This window comes from Daldinia loculata, assembly GCF_022478755.1.
Source record: "Daldinia loculata strain CBS 113971 unplaced genomic scaffold F4817scaffold_20, whole genome shotgun sequence".
NCBI lineage: Eukaryota > Fungi > Ascomycota > Sordariomycetes > Xylariales > Hypoxylaceae > Daldinia > Daldinia loculata.
Window position 1 is genome coordinate 69709 of NW_026054874.1, and position 23453 is coordinate 93161.

A 23453-nucleotide genomic window follows, 5' to 3' on the forward strand; every position below is an offset into this window, starting at 1 on the left:
GGTATGTATGTACCTAAGAAAAGGGGTTGCAGTCGGCTATGTACATTCCATATCCGGAAGCAAAACAAGGCGACAAAAGCAAGAAAAGATGTTCGGATAATTAGGTACTTGAAGATGTACATGTAAATACCGGATACTGGTACATGTTATTCTAGGCCCTAGCCTCATAATAAAACATGTATATATTGCCAAGACTCAAAGTCAAAATACATACCTACCTATATATTTAAATTGCACCCAGCCTTTTCTTCTCTTCTTCTTCTTCCCGCCCCGCCTCGGGACGGACCCCGGCTTCGAACACGTGGGAAAGTCGCGATGGTGCCCCCATGCTTCAGACAAAACGCCTGAAAGCTTCCAAATGGAAGCATTTTTATTCTTCTGTCCCCCCACTTTTGACATTCTGCGCTAAAACATCCGTAAGATGCTGTGTGTTAGATCCGAAGCCCAGCAGTCAAGGGTGTTTAAAACTCCCGTACCGAGACATCACATCCCTTAACACTACCTAATGTACATAGTAGAATAATTGGAAGAAATATACATACACTACATACATAAGTACCTTAGGTACCTGTCCACAATTATGTTTCTCCAATACCGTTCGGTAGTAATTCGTAGTGTATCTAGGCCAAATCGACGAAACGAAATATTTACATGTGTTAAGACCTACGAAAAGAAAGCATCGGTTTTTCGAACCATAAGCACTAGACGATCCTTCCCCTAGATCCTCAGAGTTATCCTGCAAAGCAACAGACAGTACAATGGGCATTCTAGTAATATGCCCACCGGGCATGGTGCGATTAATTTCACTCGCTACCCAACTCTTAATACATAGCAGGGGAAGGAAAAAAGAAGTAATGTGACAAGAGAGCAATTTAAAAAATCGCCGTTTTTACCCCTGCCCAGCCTCGCACCACGAGGTCATAAAACCGCAAGGCTAAATATGGGATCATCTATGGTATGTATGTATGTATGTATGTATGTATGTACCTCATGTTCCGCACCTACATTACGTAGTATGCCGGAGTGTAAGGTCTAGTTTAGCACACGGCATCCCGTCCGCGGATATATAGAGCGAGACCGATTGCCATGTGCTCGGCCCGGGAGGAAACATTCCCTTCTACGTATCACATCACATGTTCGAAACTTACAGGGCTGTGATGGATCTGATCATGCCAAGACTCTTACACACACATGTATGTAGGTGTGTTAGGTATGTATGTACATACGATAATGCCCGTAAGTAAGAGGTAGTATGTAGAAGAACCTCGATAAGACGGAGCTATGCATATACACCACTATACCGTACGTAGGGTCCATGACCCTTCCTCACCAGTCGAGGTGACCAACAAGGTAACCAGATAGATATTTCATGATAAGGGTTTCCATACAACCGAGGACCTCTTCTACATACGTAGCCGTCATGGACTTAGTCTCTTCCTCCCGCACCGGCTAAGGCCAAACCTCAACCATCTCCCACCCATCTTCCACCAACCCTCCCGGCGCCGTAGGCTCCGACTTACTTCCAACAAACGTATACAACCACCTACGGCCACGCTCCGGATCGTTCAGATCCGTGCGGTCGATACCCTCCGGCACAATAACCACGACTCTGAAATTCGCCCTCGCCACCTCGTCATTAAGATCCGTCACCTTCTGCCCCAACTTCAACCTATCGTCTTCCACCGGCAGCGCCACCGGCGTGCCAGAAGGCGGGTTCCGGAACGACCCTCTCATCAGGGGACCCAGATTGCCAAAGTGCGCCGTGATTTCCCTGCTAAAACTCCATTCCTTGCCAGCGCCCTTACGTCGCATCCGCGCTGCCAGCAAAGATATGACATGTTTCCCCTCAGACGAGTCCTCGACGTCCGGGGCGAGGACATACGCCTTCCCGCGGACGCGCCACTGAGTACCCGTCTCCCTAACCCAGAAGACAGCCTCAACAGGCGCGCCGCCCCCCGAGCCCCGGAGCTTCCCGCTAGTCTCCCCCACGCCGAAGAGCTCCGCCATCTTGTCCATCCGGCAGTCCGTCGTGAACGTCGGGAAGTCCGTCTCGTAGACGTCCGGGTTCAGCTCGGCGTCGTTCTTAGGATTCGCCGGTAACCCCGCGAACAAGCCGCGGAAGACGCACGTGCGAGCACGCGGTGAGTAGACGGTGCCAGACGGGGAAGAGGTTTTCCGGACTGTGCTTAGAGTGAATTCCGGCGATGCCATCGCCTGGACATGTTCTAGGAAGAGCTGTCTCCAGGGCGCCGGGCCTAGAGGGGATGACGACGTTGCCATTGCGCGGTAGGTGAGTAGTTCGCAAGCAAGGCGATCGGTAAGTCGTACGAGTCGCGGTGATGAGATGATTGGGCGGTAGGCGAATCGGTTCATCAGCCGAATAAACTAAGCGTGGTGATTACATTCAAAGGTACCTAGCGCTCCCTTCAAGGTATATAGGACTCGTCAACCGCTAGAGATGGATTGATAGTGATTGAACATTCCCATTGGCGCGTTTGTGTCTTAGGTACTGGAGGGGTTGATTCAACCTTGGAGAATATATGAATTTCATCATGACGTAATTACACGTTATTAAAGATACCAAATATAGTACTAGACTGCAATTGGATTTGGTCTTTTCTATATAAAAGAAAAAGTTTAAACGTTGCTGTGTGGGTATAAGAGAAGACGAGCTAGACTTGAAGAGTTAGACACAACAAAACGAGACGAACACACGCATGACGAAAATTAGAATTAACTATATACACAACGTACATACGTAGGTACGCACATACATACAATATATACAATATATACAAAATATAACTAGTACAAGATATACATATATACATACATCCAAAACAAGCTTCGTAAACATATACAAAGCATACACATACGCCGTACCAATGCCTTTATACGTTAATCATGCACTCATGAGCGGCGCGAGCCTAAATAGTGTCTAATGCAGTGTTCCTATCTATATGTCGAGTAACTTATTAAAACCTTACGAAGGATGGTTACGAAGTAGCTATCTAACTTTTCGAGCTCCTAGATGTGTACCTTACGTTTCGTCGGTGTACGCAAAACATTGACTACGGATGCAGAGGCGGCCGGTACGCGGAAATATACCGTTTTCAACCCGACATGACCAAAGCTAGCAGGGCCATTCGGCAGTAGAGACCGTACCTCATCTAGAGTCAAATTAGTAAATATTTCTAAAGCGTCGAAACTCGTTCAAACACCTACCTGTCTGAAATAAGCTGCGCGCTGATCGTAGTCAACTTCCTCCGCAACTTCTTCGTTCCTCGGCAGGGGATGCAGCACGCGGGTGGTCTGTTTTGCATGCTTAAGGGTCGCGTTATCGATGCGGTACGAATTCTTGACCTTCTCGTACTCTTCAACGCTTGGGAAGCGCTCCTTTTGCACCCTAGTGCAGTACAATACGTCACTCCTCGACAGGATCTCCGGGGTAAGCTCCTCAGATTCGCAAAGTAACTGTCCAGATTCCTTTAGGAGGCTGCGAACTTCCGCTGGCAGTGCTAGCGACGTCGGTGAAACTAACTGAACTTGGACCTGGTAGTGCCGTAGTAGATATACCAACGAGTGCACTGGTCGTCCGTAGAGTAGATCACCCACAAAGGTAATAATCAAACCTTGTACAGTACCAAGCTCTTCACGGATCGTGAAGAGGTCAAGGAAGGCTTGCGTAGGGTGTTCTTTGCTTCCATTTCCACCGTTGATGATAGGGACCTTGCTGTACTTCCTCGCAATATCTACCGACGTTTCTTCCGGATGGCGTAGAACGATAGCATCACCGTAGCATTCAAGTGTTCTGAGCGTATCTTGAAGCGTCTCTCCTTTCTGAACCGACGAATGTGTCGTGGTGATAGGGATTGTCCTGCCACCCAGTCGTTGCATAGCTGCGTCGAAAGATGCCGAGGTACGTGTTGACGGTTCATAGAACATGGTGCATAGAACCCGGCCGCGTAGGATATTAAGGACACCTTCTCGGTCCACACCGAGGCGCATCTCCTGAGCCACAGTAAACAGCAGATGAAGATCGGATCGCGTGTATTGCTTCACGGAGAGCACATGCGAGCTTTTGAAGGCGGAGGGTTGCATAAGGAGGTCATGTAGGGAATCAACGAACGGTGCTCGTGCGGGTCCCGGCAGACTGAACTCTTCTGCGGCTGGCACATTCCTTGAAGCAGGCCGTTGGTCGTCTACCTCGCCGTCAGTCAACCGCGACATGCCCACTGGTTTTCCAATGTTAGAGAAGCGTCGAGTCCGGAGAGCATCGAAGGGATGTGTTTGTTGAAGCATAGGCGGCGACATCGGTACGGGCATACTGCCATGAGTGGACATATCCTTCCCGAGAGGTGCCAGAGGAAGAAGTTCTCCATCAAGGCAGACCGTCTTATTGTTGAAAGTAACCCTTTGCACCGCACCACGCATGGTCTTACCAGCGAATGGCGACCACGACGCTGTCTTGGGGATGGTGTGCGGACGGTCAATCTCAATTTCAACTGAAGTTCCGACCTGCTCATGAAGCTCAAAGATCTCCTTTGGATTATCGTACAGCCGCGTCTTAACGTCATCCAACGTTAACTTGCCTTCCGTGACAGACGTCAGCAGAAGAGGCAAGGCATCAGCAATACCAACTGTAGGGTCTGCATTGGATTGGATAGAATGCGCAAGCTGATACGGGAGACTGCCGATAGAGAAGACGTCGATCGTGCTAAGATGATCCCAGAGCGCCTGCTGGTCGTCGGGTTTGGGAAGATGCTGGCATTCTGGGAAATCCTTCCGTGATAGGTACAACGAATATATCGACACGTCGCAAGTGACACTCAGGCCTTTCTCCTTGCTAAGAGCAATGAGCCGGATATCTTCCTTAGTCGTGACACTAGTGACATGGATGCGCCTATTGTGAAGGCTCGCAAGTAATAGAATAGAGGCGAGGTCCGTAGTCTTAGCATCAGTCAGAATAGGCTTATGGGTAGGCCAAGAATCGAAATGTGCAGTAACCGCGGCGACCTTGCTAATATTATCTGACAAATGGTTAAACGGGATGAAGAGCGATCCAACCTCGCTGGCTACTTGGCTGATCTGGTCGGCGTTACTAGATGTGGCCGACACGGAAAAGTTGTAATCGCAATAACCCCCTTCTTTGTTACTCTGCTGAGCAATCTTCAGTGTCCTTGCGTCGGTAATGGAGCCTTCAATGCCCATAGGTATAACTCGTATCATACTGAAGCCTGAGGCGATTGAGGCTTTTGTAACAGCCTGAAGGTCATTGCTGCCCTGAGCACCAATCCCAGGTACGAAAGCAGCGATGTTGATCAACCCTGGAAGAACTATCGTGCGATGGCTTGTCTGGTAATCACGGTTGCTAATTTCTAATTCAAAATACCTTGCGATAGCCTCGATTAGAATCTTAGCATTCTTCACGTTCGTTACCAGCGGGATCTGGTAATCCACAGCCATTCGTCGGGTCTGATATCCTTTGCTCATATAATTGGCAGGGCGGCGGTACTTGTTGTTTGACGGAAGGTTTATGTAGAGGTTAATCATGTTCTTTGCCAGATGCTGTGTGAGTGAGAACTCAGATCTCTGGTCATCTTCCTCGTTGCTGAGGACCTCCAAGAATTGGACAGGAATACCGTGTTCCTGGAGGAAGTCCGCAGTACCCGCAGTAGCAAACAATTTATATCCCATCTTCTGCAATTTCTGGACCGATGGAAGCATCTCTTTTTTATCCTTGTAAGAGCCAATTGACAAAAGGATATTGCTCTTCGGAATCTTGAATCCAGTTGACATCAACGCCTTAAGATATGCTTCATATTTATCCATGCCGAAGCAAGCAACCTCTCCGGTGGAGGCCATCTCTACGCCCAAGACTGGATCGGCGCCAGACAGTCTCGAGAAGCTGAATTGCGGGACCTTCACACCGACGCAATCCGGCTGAAGAGTCGTTGGCGGGTATTCAATGAACGGAACTCCCATGATCGCTTTAGTTGCCATCTCAATCAGGTCAACTCCCATGACCTTCGACACGAAGGGGAATGAACGCGAGGCTCGGACGTTACACTCAATAACCTTAATATCATTATCCTTTGCAATGAATTGGATATTGAACGGGCCAGTAACGTTGAGTTTAGCGCCGATCTTCCTGGTGGCCTCTACGATACGTTGAATTGTAGTCGGCTCAAGATCCTGCGGCGGCAGGATAAGAGTCGCATCACCAGAATGGACACCGGCATTTTCGACGTGTTCGGATATAAAGTGACCCACGACAGTTCCGTCCTTCGCAACTGCATCCATCTCAATCTCCTTGGCGTTCTCAATGTACTTTGTAATCACCACAGGATGCTCACGCGAAACCTCTGCAGCCTGTTGCAGGTATAATGCGAGATCTGCCTCGGAGTACACAGTGTTCATCGCAGCACCCGACAAGACGTACGAAGGTCGAACTAGCACCGGGTACTCGACCTTTCGGCAGAAACTTCTGGCATCCTCAAAGCTTGTAAGCTCTTTCCAGGTTGGCTGGTCGACAGCGATTTCGTCCAGCATACGTGAGAATTTGTAACGGTTCTCAGCCCTGTCGATCATCTCCGGCGACGTTCCCAAGACTTTAACACCTGAACGTAGCAAGGGTAATGCGATGTTGTTGGGGGTTTGACCGCCCATAGCACCGAGAACTCCGCTGGCGGATTCCATTTGATAGATATCAAGAATGGTTTCCAAGTTGATGTTCTCGAAGTACAAACGATCTGCCTCGTCATAATCAGTACTGACAGTCTCGGGATTATAGTTAACCATGATGGTCTTGAAACCAGACTCCCGAAGTGTGCGGATCGCTCTAACTGAACACCAATCGAACTCAACGGATGAACCAATGCGGTAGACGCCTGATCCGAGTACCATTACACCATGATCATTGAAATTAATGTCATGTGTTGACGCATTATATGTGAGATAGAGGTAATTGGTATAGGCGGGAAACTCGGCAGCAACAGTGTCGATCTGCTTGACAAAAGGAGTTATGCCGACTTCTAGCCTCATACGTCTCACTGCCAGCTCATTGGAGTCCCAGAACTTCGCTAATTGGCGATCGCTAAATCCAAGTCGTTTGCCTTGAAGAAGTAAGTCTGGGCGCTGGGAGATTTGGCCGGTGGTATATGTGGCCATTTCCTTGCTGAATTGGCTCAAGCCCATCAGCTTGTGCAAGAACCACTTGTCAATCTTGGTGAGCTCCCATATTCTATCCACCGAATATCCAGCGTGCATAGCATTTGCAATAGCGAAGAGACGCTGGTCAGATGGAGTTTGTAGCTCGTCGTCAATTGACATGAGTGCCTTGGTTTCGCCAAAGCCAAGATTGTGGAAGTCAATAGCTCGAATTGCCTTCTGGATAGCTTCCTCAAAGGTTCTTCCGATACTCATAACCTCGCCGACACTCTTCATCGACGAACCGAGTTGCGTAGACACCCTAGTGAACTTCTTCAAGTCCCATCGGGGCATCTTGACAACAACATAATCCAGAGAAGGCTCAAAGCAGGCGCAGGTTACCTTTGTGACTGTGTTCTTGATTTCTTTTAGCGGAATACCAAGCCCCAGTTTGGCAGCGATAAACGCGAGGGGATAGCCCGTTGCTTTAGATGCCAATGCAGATGATCTTGACAGTCTCGCATTGACTTCGATGATGCAGTACTCCTTTGAAAACGGATTCAAGGCGTACTGGATGTTGCACTCGCCGACAACACCTAGATGACGGATAACATTGACTGCAGTTGTTCGTAGCATGTTGTAATCCTCATCTGATAGCGTCTGCGATGGGGCCACAACGATTGAGTCGCCCGTATGGATACCGAGAGGATCGAAATTTTCCATGTTGCAAACAGTGATGCAGTTATCTTGAGCATCTCGTACAACTTCGTATTCAATTTCCTTCCAGCCCTTCATGCTTCGCTCGATCAGCACCTGTGGGCTTGCTGCTAGAGCCTTGTTGCAGAGGTCTAAGAGCTCGGCTTCGTTGTTAGCAAACCCGCTACCCAGACCACCCAGAGCATAAGCAGCTCTAACGATGACAGGAAAACCAATGTCCTGAACGACACGCATGGCCTCATCTACGCTGCTCGCAGAGGCAGATTTGGCGCACTTCTCGCCAATCGAGTCCATGCTGCGAGCGAAGAGCTCTCGATCTTCTGTCGTGATGATAGTGTCAATGGGTGTGCCTAACACCTTCACACCGAGCTCTTCGAACTCATCCTTGAGTTGAATACCGACCTGGAGAGCGGTCTGACCTCCAAAGGTAACGTATATCGCGTCCGGTCGTTCGTAAATAATAACTTTACGAACGAACTCGGCAGTGACGGGAAGGAAATAAACCTTGTCAGCCAAACCTTTCGAGGTTTGGATCGTTGCGATGTTAGGATTGATGAGGACGGTATAAATGCCCTCTTCCTTCAGAGCCTTTATAGCTTGGCTTCCCGAGTAATCGAATTCACCTGCTTGCCCAATGCTAAGACCACCACTTCCGAGAACGAGAATCTTCTTGACATTGACACGCGGATGCAACAGCTCGTTTTCTTCGATAGTGCCGCCGGGGAAGTTGACTGGGGAATTCAGAAGCGTTTGATCTTTGGCGCAATTGACAATGGTATTTATAAAAACGTCAAAGAGGAATTCAGTGTCGCGAGGGCCAGGCGTACTTTCTGGATGGAATTGTACGCTGAAGTACGGCTTGTTGACATGCATAATTCCCTCATTGCTACCGTCATTGGCGTTCACGAACAACTCTTTCCATTCCTCTGTAAGTGTCTTGGCGTCAACCGCGAAACCGTGGTTCTGAGAAGTGATATGACACTTCCCAGTAACCATACTTGTGCAAGGAATATTGTGTCCTCTGTTACCAAACTTCATTTTTGCGGTTTTGGCGCCAGCCGCTTGAGCGAGTAGCTGATGACCAAGACAAATGCCAAACACGGGTGTTCGGTTGGCCTCCATCGCCTTGGCAATCTGTTCTACGGGTTCACGCATAACAGCAGGGTCACCAGGTCCGTTCGAGATGAACAGACCATCGTATTCGGACCCGGCGCCACTAGCAAAGTCATGATTCCATGGGCATACAAGTACTTCGACGCCTCTGTTCAAAAAGCATCGAAGTTGGTTATTTTTCATGCCAACATCTAGACAGAGCACACGAAGAGGGCGTCCAGAGGGGTGTTTTAAGGCTGTGGCGGGATCCGGCTTATACAGTTGGGGTTGTTTGATAGAAACTGCAAGCCAATAAGCATAATGACATTGACAGTTCGTCTATAGGGAGCACCTACCCTCTGCTACGAGATTTTTTGTGTTGGGATTAACCCAATCGATTGAATCAAAGTAAGGCTTCCAATCCTCCTTAATTTGATGGCTTACAGTACCGTTGGTGGTTCCATTTGTTAAACCCTGCTTTTGCAGTAGCATTCGGCCTAACATACTACCCTCTTGTCGAATACGTTCCGTTAGGGCCCTCGTATCGACACCATACATAGCAGGAACTCCCTGCTCCTTTAGCCATGTTCCCAAGGATGAGGTCGCGAGATAGTGCGAGTAATCCTCGCCGGCATAAGAAGATACGACGAGACCAGCAATATGGATCTGGGAGGACTCGAAATGTGCGGGACGGTCACGAAGTAGTTCGTCCATTGTTTCTCTAGAAGGCACACCATAGTTTCCTACGAGAGGAAATGTGATTACAAGAATCTGGCCACGGTACGAAGGGTCCGTTACCGACTCTGGGTATCCCACCATACCAGTTTGGAAGACTAGTTCTCCAGCGATGCTCTTCTTAGCACCGAAACTGTAGCCTTGGTAGGAGGAATGGTCTTGGAGGTCGAGGCACATGAGACCTTCATCCTCCGAGTCGACTACCCGCGCAGAGGCGGGCTGATAATGAATTGGCGCCGCCATGTCGACTCGCGCTGGGAGGGAGCTCGAGAGGAGTGTCTGAGTCTAGGCTTGACGATAATGACTAGAAATATGATGGAGGGGGAGGGGGAGGGGCTGTCTAAAGGCAGCAATTAGGAAGCTCAGGGGCAGCGCTTTCTAAAGCCGCAAAACAGTAGTCTGATCAATATCTCATGTCGCCGTAGGGTACAATTGAAAATCGTATGATAATTGTAAGAATTTTGTAGTGAGAAAAAAATAAGTTTGACCGAAGAAATTTCATCGAAAATTCATAATGTACACCAAGCAATTTTTTTTTCTTCGTCCCTCCTTGTTCGTACCTACGTACCTACGTACAAGCTCCCGCTCAAGGTGCTGCCAAGGCCCAATTGCAATGCGGTGCTACATAAGAGTCCCGCCTCGAACACTGTGGGGTCCAATCAGCGACGAGTTTCGTACATCAAGCACTAACGGGACCAGGATCTGGACCATAAGTGCAGAAAACCTTGCCATCTAAGTGGCCCATGCATCTTAGACTCGATCTATATTCTGAAGTATTTGGGTACCTACATGTGTATGCACATGGGGCCCGGTCACCATACATAAACTTACCTAATTTTCTTTCTATTATATGAAGCTTTATTGTAAAATGAGATTTTCTAGGCTTGATGACTGTAAGAATGTGAGTTCCCAATGAATCAGATGCTTTGACAGGTTGTAACACAACATCTAAAACATCCCTGCTCCTATGTAAGTAAGTGACTTGAATAAAGTGCCGATTTCTCAGTGGCGATATTGCCAACATCATCAACTTGTTATTTGTTTCAGGACATGTCTAACTACCTGTATATAAAACATATTTCCAAATTGTGGGTTTGATTGTTCTAGCGTATTTTATAGCTTGAGGAATTGGATGAGAGAATGTAAATAATGTTTCGTTGACGAACTAGTAGGCCGCATTTAAGACGATTGGGAACGGAGGACAACAGATGATTTAAGACTGCATGTAATAAATTGCTGTGTATTTGTGTGTTTTGCGAGAAAATATCATTGATAAGAAGTTTTATCCACCGTTTGCAAAGACACTCAAGTAAGGGTTTATATCAGGAAGACCTCTAATGGCAATAAGCACTGTAGATTAATTTGGTTGTTAGCTGTTTTGGTGATAAACTACCTAGCTTGAAGAGTTGTCCACGGGCTATTTATTACAGGCGGGAGTAGGATAGAAATAGACATCCAACCAACATAGGTAGATACCTACCTAAGGTCAGTAAACCCGAGTTAAAGGGTTAAATATATAAGCTACAAAATAATTATTAGTATCTCACGACAGTTTGCTATTACGAAAATCGTCTATATGCCCAGTATTAGTAACTACCTACCTACTTAGCTAACATCATAAAATAAAAGTAACTGGTTAAATCTTAAAGAACCTTAACTTAATAAAAAAAGGTTACCGAAGGAAAATGTATAGTGAAAATTTACGCTTTCTATTTACGGTATGTGAAGTCCCAGCCGCTGTTAAACTTATGTAAATCTCGGGACTTAAATTATTGGTGCTCTCTCTAAACAGCCAAACCTTAAGAGGTAGGTACCTAACATGTAGGTATTTAAGGATTTGACAGAAACCTTTGGGTGTAGATGCCACTATTGACACATTATTAACATTTATATTTACGCAACGTTTTTCTATGTATTGAAGTTATGCTTGATTTTAGTATGTTAAATTAACATCCCGTCGTGCTAGTTATCAGATACCATATTCACCTTCTATTTGATCAGCACTAAAGGTCAACTTTAATCCTTCTTGAAAATGATATATCTTCTCCGGGCAGAAGTTCCAAGACTATCAAATCTTTTTGGTTCAACATGCTCACCGAACTATCCCTATCCGAGCCTAGTTCCTACAACGGTGGTATCAAAATACTCTAAATCTTGAATTCAATTAAATCTTGAAACCAAGATACTGAAACGGCCAATATACTATAGCGCAGAGTTGAGTCATCACTTAGCCAATATGCCTTATTGCTGAAGATATCGCTGAGGCAAATCTCGAGGTAAACTCTGAAGAGGTATGTATGCTGGTTAATATTGTAAACACGACCCTCCCTCTCTTATTCGTTGCCTTCGGATCCTCTCATGCTCTATCCGAACGTCTTTTGATAGACCGAGCGTTAGTCAGTACCTAACATATTTATTAATAGAACTTCCAGGCTTCGAATTTGAGGGATTGGCTACTTCTTCAAAACGGAGACTCGGCTTTGAACTATGCTCAACCTTAGCTTTTTCCCGGGGACTAGTTACGTCTCACCTCTTTGACCGATGCATTACGCGGTAATCTCCCATATCGCAAACACAAAATCCCATCTTAGGGATAGCCCACTCTATAATGCTTGGTATCGTATGTACATACCACATGCATGCACTTTTGCGTGATCCGGAATCCCTAGGTCTAAGAAACGTGGGGTAAAGATATATCGTAGGGGTTGCGATGCAAGGTAACATGCTCGTCATGTGCCACTGCCGGCTATTTCAGGCTAGGTGAGTGCAACCCTAGAATTGTACCAATCAGAGAGGGCAGACTCGAAGATGTTTGAAGGAGCGGTGAATATTCTCGACGAGAAGATTGAGAGGGGAAGAACACGGTCGTCTTTGTGGTATATTCTACATGGCGAAGTTCGGTGGTACGATAGACTAAGTGCGCATGTCTTAGTATGTACTACTCGGAGATGAGGCACTGCAATTATTTTGGCCAATGAGGAAGCTTAGCAGAACTAGAAGCTCATGGCCTCGACCATCCTTAAGAGTAGCGTAGCGTATGTAGACGGAGACCCCTTTATTGTGTAAGTAGGCAAGTGACTTGATAGGCACATAAAAATAAGCGCGCTTAGATTCGCTACGGAATATGTCCTCGTTTTCCCTATTATCGTGCTGATATAATACTCGGAGAAATAAATTTTAGAGATGCATTCTTACGGCGCCGAGATGGTGGGTGGCGGTAATATCGTTGTCGATCAATATGGTGAAGAAGCTCCCTCACCTATGTAGATGCTCAGGTTGTTCCGAGATAGCGAGGCCAACGAGCGGGTCTTGCTAACCATGCGGGATACCTCATCGGTTTGTACATACATAGATGCATGTGAGGTAGGTCAGTCTGCAGATCGATCATCCGCGCAAGTGGCAGTAAGCCGGGTAGCTCTAGAAAAACACAGCCGAAGGAGGTGAGCGGTGTGAAGAACTACTGCGTACATAGTATACTGCGCGCGGGGGCGGTTGGATCGACTACCTTAAGTAGCGGAGATACATAGTTGGTGGTTGGGATGGATGAAACTTTTGCGATAGCAGTGGTAAATGACCAATTGACTGCCACTTTGGTGGTGTAGAATGGCCCAAAGCGGTAACTTCTCATAGGCGAGGTTCAAGGTTCACTAGTGTATGCGAAGTACATCATCCCATGATGCAACCTGCATCTGCAGCTTCCTGTAAGCGAGAAGCTGAGAAGGGAGGGAAGGAGGGAGAGCATATCTTAGGTAACCATGTAATTAGACTTATGTAGGATGTAGCCTTTTACATTTGCATCCCGTCTTTTCTCATCTTACCAAATTTGATAACTTATCTGGAATCCTTTTCATTCCCCAAAATCATCATTCCTCTCGAAAGGACTGTATACAGGTAACGTACCTAGGTACCTAAGCTCTACTGTCGTCATGGAATTCCTGCTGCATTGCAATTCAAATCTCGCGTCTGTACCGCTACGCATGAGCTGCTAGTTACGCCTGACCTGACCTAAGAGACACTGGGGTGAGTGTGTGATTTGTGATTCATGAATGGTGTGCACTAGTTACCAGCGCCTCTTGCACGCAGCAGTGGACGGTTCCACTCAAGCTACCAAGTTACTATACAAGTGTACTTAAAAAGTTACTAGGGTGGATATGCTGATTTCCTTGTCGGTGTCAATATCAATGCTAGCAACGCTAGTCGTGATCTTCGCAACGCCCTTATCTTTTTCTCCCTTCCTCTCTTTGTCCCACTATCTTGTCTTTCCGCGCAACGCGGTCAAGTCTTGGTACTGCATTACCTGCACACACGAACTGGAAGCAAGCTAGGTTGGTCGGCGAACCTATTGTACTTGGCCTGCTTCTGTCCTCCCAATGCCTTTATATCTTTCTTAGCTGTCGGCCCGGAGGTAAGGGGGAACTGGGAACAACGATGGCCGCTCCCGCGAAGGAGATGCTTTCCTCGCTGCTACTGCGGCCGGGACAGGCCGCTCAGCACGTCAACTCAGCGCGTTTTGATTCAACCGATCACACCCCGCCCCCCGATCCTATGAGCCGCGATTATGGTCAACAGCGACGTGCCACTGCCGATTTCACCGAGGCCGACGAGGACGAGGACGAGGAGGAAGAAGATGAAAATGCAGACGACTTCGACCTTAATGATAGGCCGCCTGGGCGTCGATTAAGTCGACCCTTCCGAGAAACGAATGCGCGTAGGAGTTCGGCTTCGATCATACCACTGTTCTCCGCTACCTACCTTGGTATGTTTGCTGTTACCTTCTGGTGTGTGTACACTACGTATTGAGCTCTAGACTTACAACTTGGATTAGATTCTATCCCCATTTATAACGTCGTTCACGCAATTAGAATAATTGTCCAAGCAAGAACTGAGACGACATTGACATGGGATCAAATTCGATCACCCCAAGTTTCTCAATTCTTAGTCAAACCTATGCAACAGCAGATCCGGACCCAACATTTTAGTCGTGTAACGCTGTACGCTTTAATGGCGAACTGCCTCCAATTTGCGAAGGAGGGACAGCTATACCCGGGCAACGCAGGTACGAGTATGACACGAGCGAGGGTCTGTGAAATTCTCGCCTTGAAATTATTGAAGGAATACAGTACGAGGGAGCTTATTGATGCTTTGTCCTATGACTTCTACCCGCTCCAAGGAGCTCCCGAGACACCGACGACGCATGTAAAGTCCTCCGACAGCAAGAACCGCCCATCTGTAGCCCGATCTTCGACGCTCGAGGTGGCTATCCGTGCTTCTGCCAAGCACTTCCTGGCGCACCCGCTCGTGGTTCAACAACTCGAGGCCATTTGGAATGGTGCTATTAGCTTCTATTCGTCCCAAGACAACCTTCATCGGATTATGTCCAAGCCTCCAAGTCCAAGTGAAAATGTCCAAAACGGCCCAGCGGGAGTTCGAACACCGCTCCTCGGCCACCAAGTTGCTAAAGAACAACTGTCTCAATTACCGCTACATCAAATACCTGTACGACGAACGGTAAATCTGTACGACCCACGCCAAGCTTCTCCTTTGAAGTTATCTCGCCTCCGCGTTCCTCGCTATAGACAGTTTCTATCAACATGCTCCTTATTTGCCCTGATATGTCTATTTTTAGCAGTTCTGATAGAACGCTCTAGTCGAATTACTGAACTAGAACTGGTTTTCTGGTTTTGGAGTGCGGGTTTCATGCTTGATGAAGTTGTTGGTTTCAACGAGCAAGGGTTTTCCTTGTATATCATGAGCTTCTGGAATATTTTCGATCTCGGCATTCTACTGCTGCTCATCATATATTACTGTTTGAGAGTATATGCTGTGTTTGTCGTTGACCCCTATCGTTGGAATGAGATGGCATATGATGTTCTGGCAGCGAACGCCATACTCTTGTTGCCACGTATCTTCAGTGTGTTAGATCACTATCGATACTTTTCTCAGCTTCTGATTGCCTTTCGGCTCATGGCGGTGGATCTTGCGGCTGTCTTCGTTCTTGTCCTAATCAGTTGTTCCGGGTTCTTCGTGTTCTTTACACTCTCTAGCAACCAAAATGCCGCACCAGAGGTTGCTTACAAGATCTTCCAGATTCTCATGGGGTTCACGCCAGCTGCGTGGGATGTGTACGTCCAGAAGCACCCCGGGTTCTTCGAGATAATATTAGCTAACCAAGATTTTTAGATGGCCGGAGTATACTTTCTTAGGCAAGACGCTATTAGCAGCCTTTCTCATTATATGCCATTTCCTCGTCGTGTAAGTCCGTCCTTAGCGCAGAAGCCGTACGATTCTAACACGGGATAGTACAATATTAATTACCGTACTTACAAACTCCTTCACGGCCATTGTATCGAATGCGAATGAGGAGCACCAGTACGTGATCGTTTCCGGCCTAATTTTTAGTTTTACTTACACCCGCCTAGGTTCTTGTTCGCGATCAACACCATATCCATGGTCAAGAACGATGCAATGTTCTCTTACGTTGCGCCAAGCAATATCCTCGCTTGGATCTTGACGCCATTACGATACGTAATGTCTATAAGGCAGTTTGTGATTTTGAACCGCACGGTCATTAAATTGACCCATTTTCCTCTTCTATTTTGCATATTCATTTATGAAAAATACTTTCTCGCCCCGTCGATTTATGAGCCAACGGATCTGGTCGAGCATCAAGGGCGCCGTAAGACAAGAGGAATATCATTCACCGACCTTGCTAGTAGGGGAACGGCCCTTTTTAGCCCAAGCATGAAGACACGTGAGGAATCGATTGCTGGGTTTCAAAAAGACCGTGCTCTGGAAGAGGTCTTCCGTCGACTTCCTGATACTGGCACAATAAGGAGCCAGAGAAGACAAGAAAGGAGGAAGACGCAGACAGCTATCCGCAATTGGATGGAACAAAATGACGAGATTGGTGAGCGTCTCTCTCATTGGCCTACGATTGACAGTCGTCGGAGCCCTTCTCAACGACGAATGAGCATGAGCCGTGATTTTCCTAAGAGGTCCAGGCACGTCTCCGACATTCGATCGGCTGCAAGTGACCCTGCCGACCTTGTGTCGAATAGCGGCTTTCCTGGCTCTAATGTCAGGGAACTCAACGGTCAAATTGATGAACAACAGGCACGATATAGGGACCAGACGGAAGCAGATGGTGACGATGAATTCGTAACGAACGATGAGGAAGAAGATGATATGGTAAACGCGAGCCGCCGTGGCAGCAATGCTAGTCCACGAGAACGTGAAGATTATTTTACGTCCTCTCTAGACTTGAGGCGTGAGGTATTAGTTCCATCATCTTTGGATTCTTCCTCACACCAGCAGAGCATGGCCGTCACATCACCTAGAACTAGCAGTACACCTCGTCGCCAAGGCCTCCACAGCCGCACACTTTCCACAAATACAATCCTTTACGCTCCACAGGGACCTAATCACTTCGAAACAAGTCCATCCTTGATCTCGGAAGAGCCATTGGGTGCGAGCTCCCACCCGCGAAGCAGCCGACTAGCCACAGCGGCAGAGTCATCCGTACCAAGCGGCACACGTTCGCCACGGAGGACACAAAATAGACCGCCCCCGGTAACTCGGCCGAGACCGATTCCCGCAAGATCAGCACCTAATCGCTCTATCCTCCACAATGCCGTCCCGAGAAACCGACGCCTTTCGTCTGTTGACGGAGGCATTAGTTCTGATATAGGGTTAGATGCGACTAATGAATTTGGAGCCGTGCCATCGTCATTCGCAACACAGATGGCTATGGCCACTGGCCAGCTGAAGGCTCCGAACCAAAGCAGCCAAGATCGCGAGGATTCAGATAGAATCAGCCGGCTAATTCTGGCCAGGATGAAGAACCTTGAGGAGAATTTTGCGGATGCTATGAAGGAGATTCGAGCGCGAAGTGCAGCGCCCACGGCACAGAATTCAGACGACGAGGGCGGTTGGAGAACTGGCACAAGTGGCGAAAGGCCATCGAGTAGAAAGAGAACATCAGGGGTAAAGAGCAAGAGTGAGGGAAGTCGACCAGGGAGTAACAGGGAACAAAAGGATGGGCTGGAGACGGTTATTCCAACGAGTCATTGGTTCAAGGGGAAAGGGAAGGAAGTCGCGGGGACAACAAGCGCTGGCGAGCTGGAGGGCGAGCCGGTGACGGAATGGCCTAAGAGGGGAAGCTCCGTATAAGCGGCGCTCTAGGTAGATTCTGCCGGGGCCCTTCTATTCTGCGAGTTGGCCTCACAAATTATGCATTTTGGCGTTTTGGTTTGCCTTGGGGCTTCGAAGGCAACGGTAAGCAAAAGGCCTGAATTTTTGGGACGATACCAGGGGTGGGAATGGTGGTTGAGAGCATATACCTATCAGCTATGTCTGATCTGGCATGCGATGTGACATGCCGTATGACAACTTACATGTAATATTATTACGCAGAAGTGGATTGTGCATAAGACAAGCTTATCAGAGCTGGCCATTATTCATAAAGCTTTTCTGGATTTGTTTAACATTCTTTTTGATTTTATGTTTTATGTCTAAGGGTAATAAGAAACAGAAAACGCCTGCCGTTGCGTTACCCAATCATAATGTACGCATACACGTCTAACGATGAGGCGTGTCTAGCCCTTTGTCGTGATAAATCCTAATTGTGTCGTGAAATTCCCAATTAACCCAGCCAGCATTCTCATGTCGTTCAAGGTACGAGCAATTGCTCCAAACATTTATGATTCTCATATGATGTTGCTTGCTCATCTCCAAATATATCTTAGGTCTAGGTTTCCCAAGATTATACTTTCGTCCCCTAAAGCTTTAGATGCCGCCGCCGCTCCGATCGACGCTGACGTAGAAGTTGGGGTTCTCAGGCGAGTTCTTCTGGGCCTTCTCGTTGCGTATCAGAACGGATCGCCGGTACTGGACCGCGACTGCGATGCCGGCTGTTGCGACGGCGGCGAGGGCTAGGCCGGGGTGTCGGGACCTAGTTGGCGTTGGGGGTTAGTCTGGTGGACTCTCAGGTATTTGCTAATTAGGGGATGAGTGTACTTACAGAGGTCCTCCGGTAGTCATTCTGGCTGCTCGGGTGCGGTCCATGTTTGAGTTGGGAGATTGCTTAAGCTTGGTGTTTGATAATTTTAGATTTGTTATAACTAGAGTATTTCAAGTTTGAAGCTCTTAGATAAGGGTGGTAAAGCCTTAGTTTATTCTACTGGTAGCTAGCAGGACAGCTTTATACGTAGGTAGGTATCACAAGAGCTGAAAAGCAACGAAGCCACTTAGAAGAAGATCGCCGGGCAGACAGGCAGATTTATGTATGCAGGTTAGAGCCATCTTCTACTGACCGCTACATACCGACGGAGCCCTAATTGATACGATAGTCTCCAGTTTTATGTCATACAAGGATCGCTAGCGGGTTCTAGATTCCCCAGATTTTCGGGGGTAGGGTGGGCAGACGCTGATGAGGTCCGGTGGTGCGATCTCGTGCGAAACGAAACGAAAAAATTAAGGGAAGCTGGCGAAGCTGGAAACGGCGCTTTTTGCCCAAAGCTTGACCGGTTCGGGACAAGGGGCACGCGAGCGGATGGGGTAAACACCTTATCGGGAGGATTTCCGGAAAGCTTAGGAGGTACGCTAAGATACGCTTAATGCCCTTATGTAGTAAACTTTATAGGCTTGCATTAGGGCATTAGGGGAGCAGGGAGGTGGCATATTGGTTGAAATTGTTTGAGTAGGAGGAATGCGGGGGAATGGGTTTATCATTAATACCAAGAGGCGATAAACTTTCAAGATCTGACTAGTTAACCTAATCATTTGTTTTCGATCCGCGGTAGTTATAGCACTCGATGTAGGTAAGTTATGTTGTTAGCTCACCGGTTTATGTAGGTACCTGTTTAGGAGCTATGCAGCTATGTTGATGACTTATCAAATCTCACAATTATAAGCCACCGGCTAGGCAGAAACCTATAGTTAAGTCGACTTGAAACTACGTGTATGATTAATATTGCAATGCAGAATAATATAGGTATGTATATGTATAAACAAAACAAATCAGCTAGTTGGCAATGGAAACACATGGCCGTCTTGATTGATATCATTTTCAATAATATTTGAGAGTTGGCATCTGGACATGTCTCTTACATAAGGTGTGCATACATACTATGTGTACATAGAGACTCACAGTATAGACTTGGTTTCACTTACACTGTCCCGTAAGGCTTATCGGTTGATCTTCATCGCCTGCCTTGCCTGCGCGATACCGACCAATAAGGATATACACCAGGTATAGGAGGAAGGTATGTGGCTTCTATGTACTTGTAGCGGCGCAATTGGAGATGTAAGCAGTACTTATATATGTACGGTTTGCTACTTGCAATTCTACTTATATGTATGTAGCTTAGATGTACATATACATCTTATACATAATCCATGTTTCCCGCGTGCAGCATGGAAGCTTGCATATACATAGGTAAGCAGGCAGTCGTCAGTCAGAATATCAAAGGAGGCAACCGCAGCCTTATACTTAATACTTTAGGAGGTAGTCATCTAAGTAAACCTTCCTTACTTTTCCTTACTTTAGCTCTTGTCATTATAACAAGTACTGCGCCCAACTTACTCTATCTACCCATATCACTAGCTTAAAGCCTTGCTCTTCGAGTAGGTAATCATGCTCTCACAACAACTAGCTCAGCAGAGAGCAGAGTCTCAAGAGCTTCCCCCTCCATCAGATCCTACTCCTGCTCCTCGTGGCTCTTTACTTGATGCGGCAATCGACCAGTTATTAAAAGACCAACCCAGCGAAGATGACGCCAACTACGTTTTCAAGTCTCGAGAGAAGTCAGATCTCACTAGACTTCTACACGTTCACGTTGAATGTAACGATGGGGATACTCTAGTTATCGTTAATTTCCCTCCAGGCTATTCAAGTTGTAGCAGGGAAGAGGTAGGTCAATTTCTAGCACTGTCTAGACTCTAAGAGCCTGTAGTCCACGCCTTCATAAGCGTGGCAAATTTGCTTAAGCCTTCACCAAAACTATTTCATCTCATGTCTATAGATCTAATAGGGGTCTGAAGGACTTGGTCTCTTCTCGGTGTAACTAATCAACTTCCGTTACAGTGGACCTCAAAACGCTTCTGCGTCCATTCGGAGAGACTCCTTGCCACTGGTTCCAAGGTCTTCGCAAATTTATTGTCGCCCAAGGAACAAGCCCGCTTCCAGAAGAGACTGGAACTTGCCGGTGAAACAGTTTCACAGAGATTCATTATTGATCTCACCCCTTCGGCCGAGGGAGACGACCTAGCTGCCCAGCTCATAGAGTTGTCTTTACCTCCTGGCGTTACCGACTGGTGGACGTCAAAGGAGAGACTTGGTATATCACCATATCTAGTTTCAGGGCACGATGATCACTGCCCCCATCACGACGAAGTTCCTATAGACTGTGTAAAAAAGACGTCATACATACAACAGAATTTGGGACTTAGAGAACGTCTTCCAACAATCGATCTAGTTGACATCAAAACGATAAAATCTAGAGCTATTGACGATTATTGTCCTATCCGTCATCGCGTCAACATCGTTCGTCTCCTTTTAGCCATAGAGGGTTATGATCTGGTCTTGAATTCGGCATCCCGTGTCTACACGCTCACAAGTATTGCCAGTATACTAGACTGCACACGTGTTATTGTGAGTGGAAATGTAACATTATAATATTATGTTACTAATTTTGCTCATTATAGCGAGACTCGGTGTATACTTGGCTTTTAGCAGAACCCAACACCGAGTTTATTGATATCAATGCCGAAGTTGCGTTTAAAATCGCGTGGACGTTGGAAATAGATAGTATCACCCGAGCCGCGTTTCGCATCCTCGTCGTTGAGAAGGCCCTGGATACTCTCGCTGCTCAACCCCCGGCTCAAAAAGATCGGTATACAGTATTCGGCCGCCCTCGTGTGGATCTACCCGACGATCTACAGACTGTTGTTCAATATGCAGCACAAAAACTTGCCGATCGTGTTCACCAAACACTCGCAAAATTTAGATCAGATCAGTTCTATAATGGGCTCAAAATATCGGAATACCGACAGTTCGCAGAAGTCGGCGACATCATCCGCACAGCCATTTCTACCGGCTCAAGCCCTAACAGCGGCCAGTCAACCTTGAGGACAGATTCCATACGCGATAAACTACTAACCAGACTACTTGATTCGTTCTCTACCCTTTACACAAAGCTACAAGAATATAAGGATTATATCATACAGACGGCAATGCATGCTGTAGCCGAGTATGACCAGCAAAGCGCCTACGATCGCGATCGCCGATGTTATGTGGAACATCCAAGACGAATTCCTACTTCTCTTATCGCCAGCAATTTTACCGATGCCCAACATCTTCTAACCCCGTGGTTCTGGGTTTATCTGGCTTCGTATCCTATCGACTACCTGGGGCCGTGCTATCCCGTCGAATTTCTGGCTCTATACGTGGACGATTTCAACGACAGACTAACCGAAGCGACACCTTACCTCGACGGAGGAGGTAGCTATGGTAAATCAGCGAACTGTTTTCACCTGGAGAACTTTCGCATCGAGCTTCACGCTGCCGTGACAAACTTATGGATTACCTGGACAAACTCCGAATTGGAAGTACCGCTCACTAGAACGGAACACATCGTCCTAGCGCTGTCGGAAGACGAGTTCCAGTATCTCCCCCTTTGGGCCGGCGGACTTAACGACGGGAGCGGCGGCGTTTTTCAATCCACCGTCCCAGACGCTGACTTGGGCCCAATCGGCCCCGGTCCAGCCTACTGCACGGGTAATACAGTGGCGACAGATACTTCGAGCATCTGCCAATCCGACAAGACGCCTAGCGAAGTCAGCACCGCCACCTTAACCGCCGGACGGTCCGTAAACGCCGTGCCGTCGAATATAGGTCCGAGCACCGTCCACGACGGTACATCTGCATCTGTATCAGACAGCCGCGTCTCGTTCACACCCGCAGCGAGCACGACAGGGTCAACGGCTACCTTGGATAGAGACGATAGCGACGGATATGAATCCGATGACAGCGATGAGATCGACGAAGAGGCCTGGTCTCAGGTCGAAGAGCCTTTGACGTAGTGATAGGTGTGAATATTTTGGGGTATGGGATGTGTTGGCTAGATAGCAATAGAACAAATAAATAGGGGCGCAAGGCTCCGGTAAGTGCCTAAAGCATGATATCAGGTTGGGTTGGTCTATGAGGGTTAGGTTCACATCAGTTAGGAAGAATGAGCTATAATGAGATGAAACGGAATAGAGGATACGTCTTCGTCGAGATTGCATAGGTACCTAGGATAGGAGTATATCATGTGCGGCGTCAGCATGGATGGATATAGATGTGCTGTAGTGACATCTAAGGAAAACCCGAACCTAATACACACAAAAATTTACCCCCTATTTCTTCACCATATCTAGATCATGTCAAGTAAACAAGACAAAAATAGCAAACTTATATGTTTAGAGATGGGTAAAACCTCTATTCACCCAGGGCTTTCTGCGTCCAATATATCTGAAGCGGGTATATAGCTGGCTAGCACACTAAGGAACCTCCAAGCAGGCAATGGTCCACCACATGTTCTGGTACAGGAAGCAGATCAGAGGTATCATTGTCAAAGAAAAGAAAGCAGATCTGAACAGCCCGTCCTCGTTAATTGCAACGCGGGGGCGGGGGGGGGCGGGGGGGGGGGGGGGGGGGGGGGGGGGGGGGGGGGCGGCGCGGGGGGGGGGGGGGGCGGGGGGGGGGGGGGGGGGAGGGGGGT

At 47.5% G+C, this 23453-nt stretch overlaps 5 protein-coding genes across 5 annotated transcripts; 2 read left to right on the top strand and 3 right to left on the bottom strand.

Moving 5' to 3' along the window:
* Positions 1 to 1171: 1171 nt before the first annotated feature.
* Positions 1172 to 2694, bottom strand: F4817DRAFT_335427 (pyridoxamine 5'-phosphate oxidase-domain-containing protein). Its single transcript, XM_049303017.1, has one exon. The coding sequence runs from the start codon at positions 2371 to 2373 to the stop codon at positions 1450 to 1452; it is 924 nt and encodes a 307-aa protein (XP_049159679.1). The 5' UTR covers positions 2374 to 2694; the 3' UTR covers positions 1172 to 1449.
* Positions 2695 to 2726: 32 nt separating this feature from the next.
* F4817DRAFT_335429 (carbamoyl-phosphate synth) lies at positions 2727 to 10193 on the bottom strand. The gene is made up of 3 exons (XM_049303018.1): positions 9315 to 10193; positions 3226 to 9260; positions 2727 to 3170 (listed from the first exon to the last, which is right to left on the bottom strand). The coding sequence occupies exons 1-3, from the start codon at positions 9934 to 9936 to the stop codon at positions 3114 to 3116; spliced, it is 6714 nt and encodes a 2237-aa protein (XP_049159680.1). The 5' UTR covers positions 9937 to 10193; the 3' UTR covers positions 2727 to 3113.
* Positions 10194 to 13486: 3293 nt separating this feature from the next.
* On the top strand, positions 13487 to 18179 carry F4817DRAFT_335432 (uncharacterized protein). The gene is made up of 5 exons (XM_049303019.1): positions 13487 to 14449; positions 14519 to 15815; positions 15874 to 15945; positions 15994 to 16062; positions 16113 to 18179. Exons 1-5 carry the CDS (start codon positions 14122 to 14124, stop codon positions 17860 to 17862), a joined length of 3516 nt encoding a protein of 1171 aa, XP_049159681.1. The 5' UTR covers positions 13487 to 14121; the 3' UTR covers positions 17863 to 18179.
* Positions 18180 to 18477: 298 nt separating this feature from the next.
* Positions 18478 to 18756, bottom strand: F4817DRAFT_315191 (uncharacterized protein; the record flags this gene model as incomplete). The annotated part of the gene is made up of 2 exons (XM_049300504.1): positions 18478 to 18643; positions 18713 to 18756. The coding sequence occupies 2 exons, from the start codon at positions 18754 to 18756 to the stop codon at positions 18478 to 18480; spliced, it is 210 nt and encodes a 69-aa protein (XP_049159682.1).
* A 1240-nt stretch (positions 18757 to 19996) lies between these two features.
* F4817DRAFT_335434 (uncharacterized protein) lies at positions 19997 to 23352 on the top strand. The gene is made up of 3 exons (XM_049303020.1): positions 19997 to 20602; positions 20777 to 21343; positions 21397 to 23352. The coding sequence occupies exons 1-3, from the start codon at positions 20327 to 20329 to the stop codon at positions 22771 to 22773; spliced, it is 2220 nt and encodes a 739-aa protein (XP_049159683.1). The 5' UTR covers positions 19997 to 20326; the 3' UTR covers positions 22774 to 23352.
* The last annotated feature ends 101 nt before the right edge of the window (positions 23353 to 23453 follow it).

Excerpts from the sequence above, each read along its gene's own strand:
- F4817DRAFT_335427 (XM_049303017.1), bottom strand. The coding sequence starts at position 2,373 with ATGAACCGATTCGCCTACCGCCCAATCATCTCATCACCGCGACTCGTA.
- F4817DRAFT_335429 (XM_049303018.1), bottom strand. The coding sequence starts at position 9,936 with ATGGCGGCGCCAATTCATTATCAGCCCGCCTCTGCGCGGGTAGTCGAC. Across the intron at positions 9,261-9,314 it reads AAAAAATCTCGTAGCAGAGG|TTTCTATCAAACAACCCCAA; the intron begins GTAGGTGCTCCC and ends ATTGGCTTGCAG. Across the intron at positions 3,171-3,225 it reads GCGCAGCTTATTTCAGACAG|ATGAGGTACGGTCTCTACTG; the intron begins GTAGGTGTTTGA and ends ATTTGACTCTAG.
- F4817DRAFT_335432 (XM_049303019.1), top strand. The coding sequence starts at position 14,122 with ATGGCCGCTCCCGCGAAGGAGATGCTTTCCTCGCTGCTACTGCGGCCG. Across the intron at positions 14,450-14,518 it reads GTTCTCCGCTACCTACCTTG|ATTCTATCCCCATTTATAAC; the intron begins GTATGTTTGCTG and ends AACTTGGATTAG. Across the intron at positions 15,946-15,993 it reads ATATGCCATTTCCTCGTCGT|TACAATATTAATTACCGTAC; the intron begins GTAAGTCCGTCC and ends AACACGGGATAG.
- F4817DRAFT_335434 (XM_049303020.1), top strand. The coding sequence starts at position 20,327 with ATGCTCTCACAACAACTAGCTCAGCAGAGAGCAGAGTCTCAAGAGCTT. Across the intron at positions 20,603-20,776 it reads CAAGTTGTAGCAGGGAAGAG|TGGACCTCAAAACGCTTCTG; the intron begins GTAGGTCAATTT and ends CTTCCGTTACAG. Across the intron at positions 21,344-21,396 it reads TAGACTGCACACGTGTTATT|CGAGACTCGGTGTATACTTG; the intron begins GTGAGTGGAAAT and ends TGCTCATTATAG.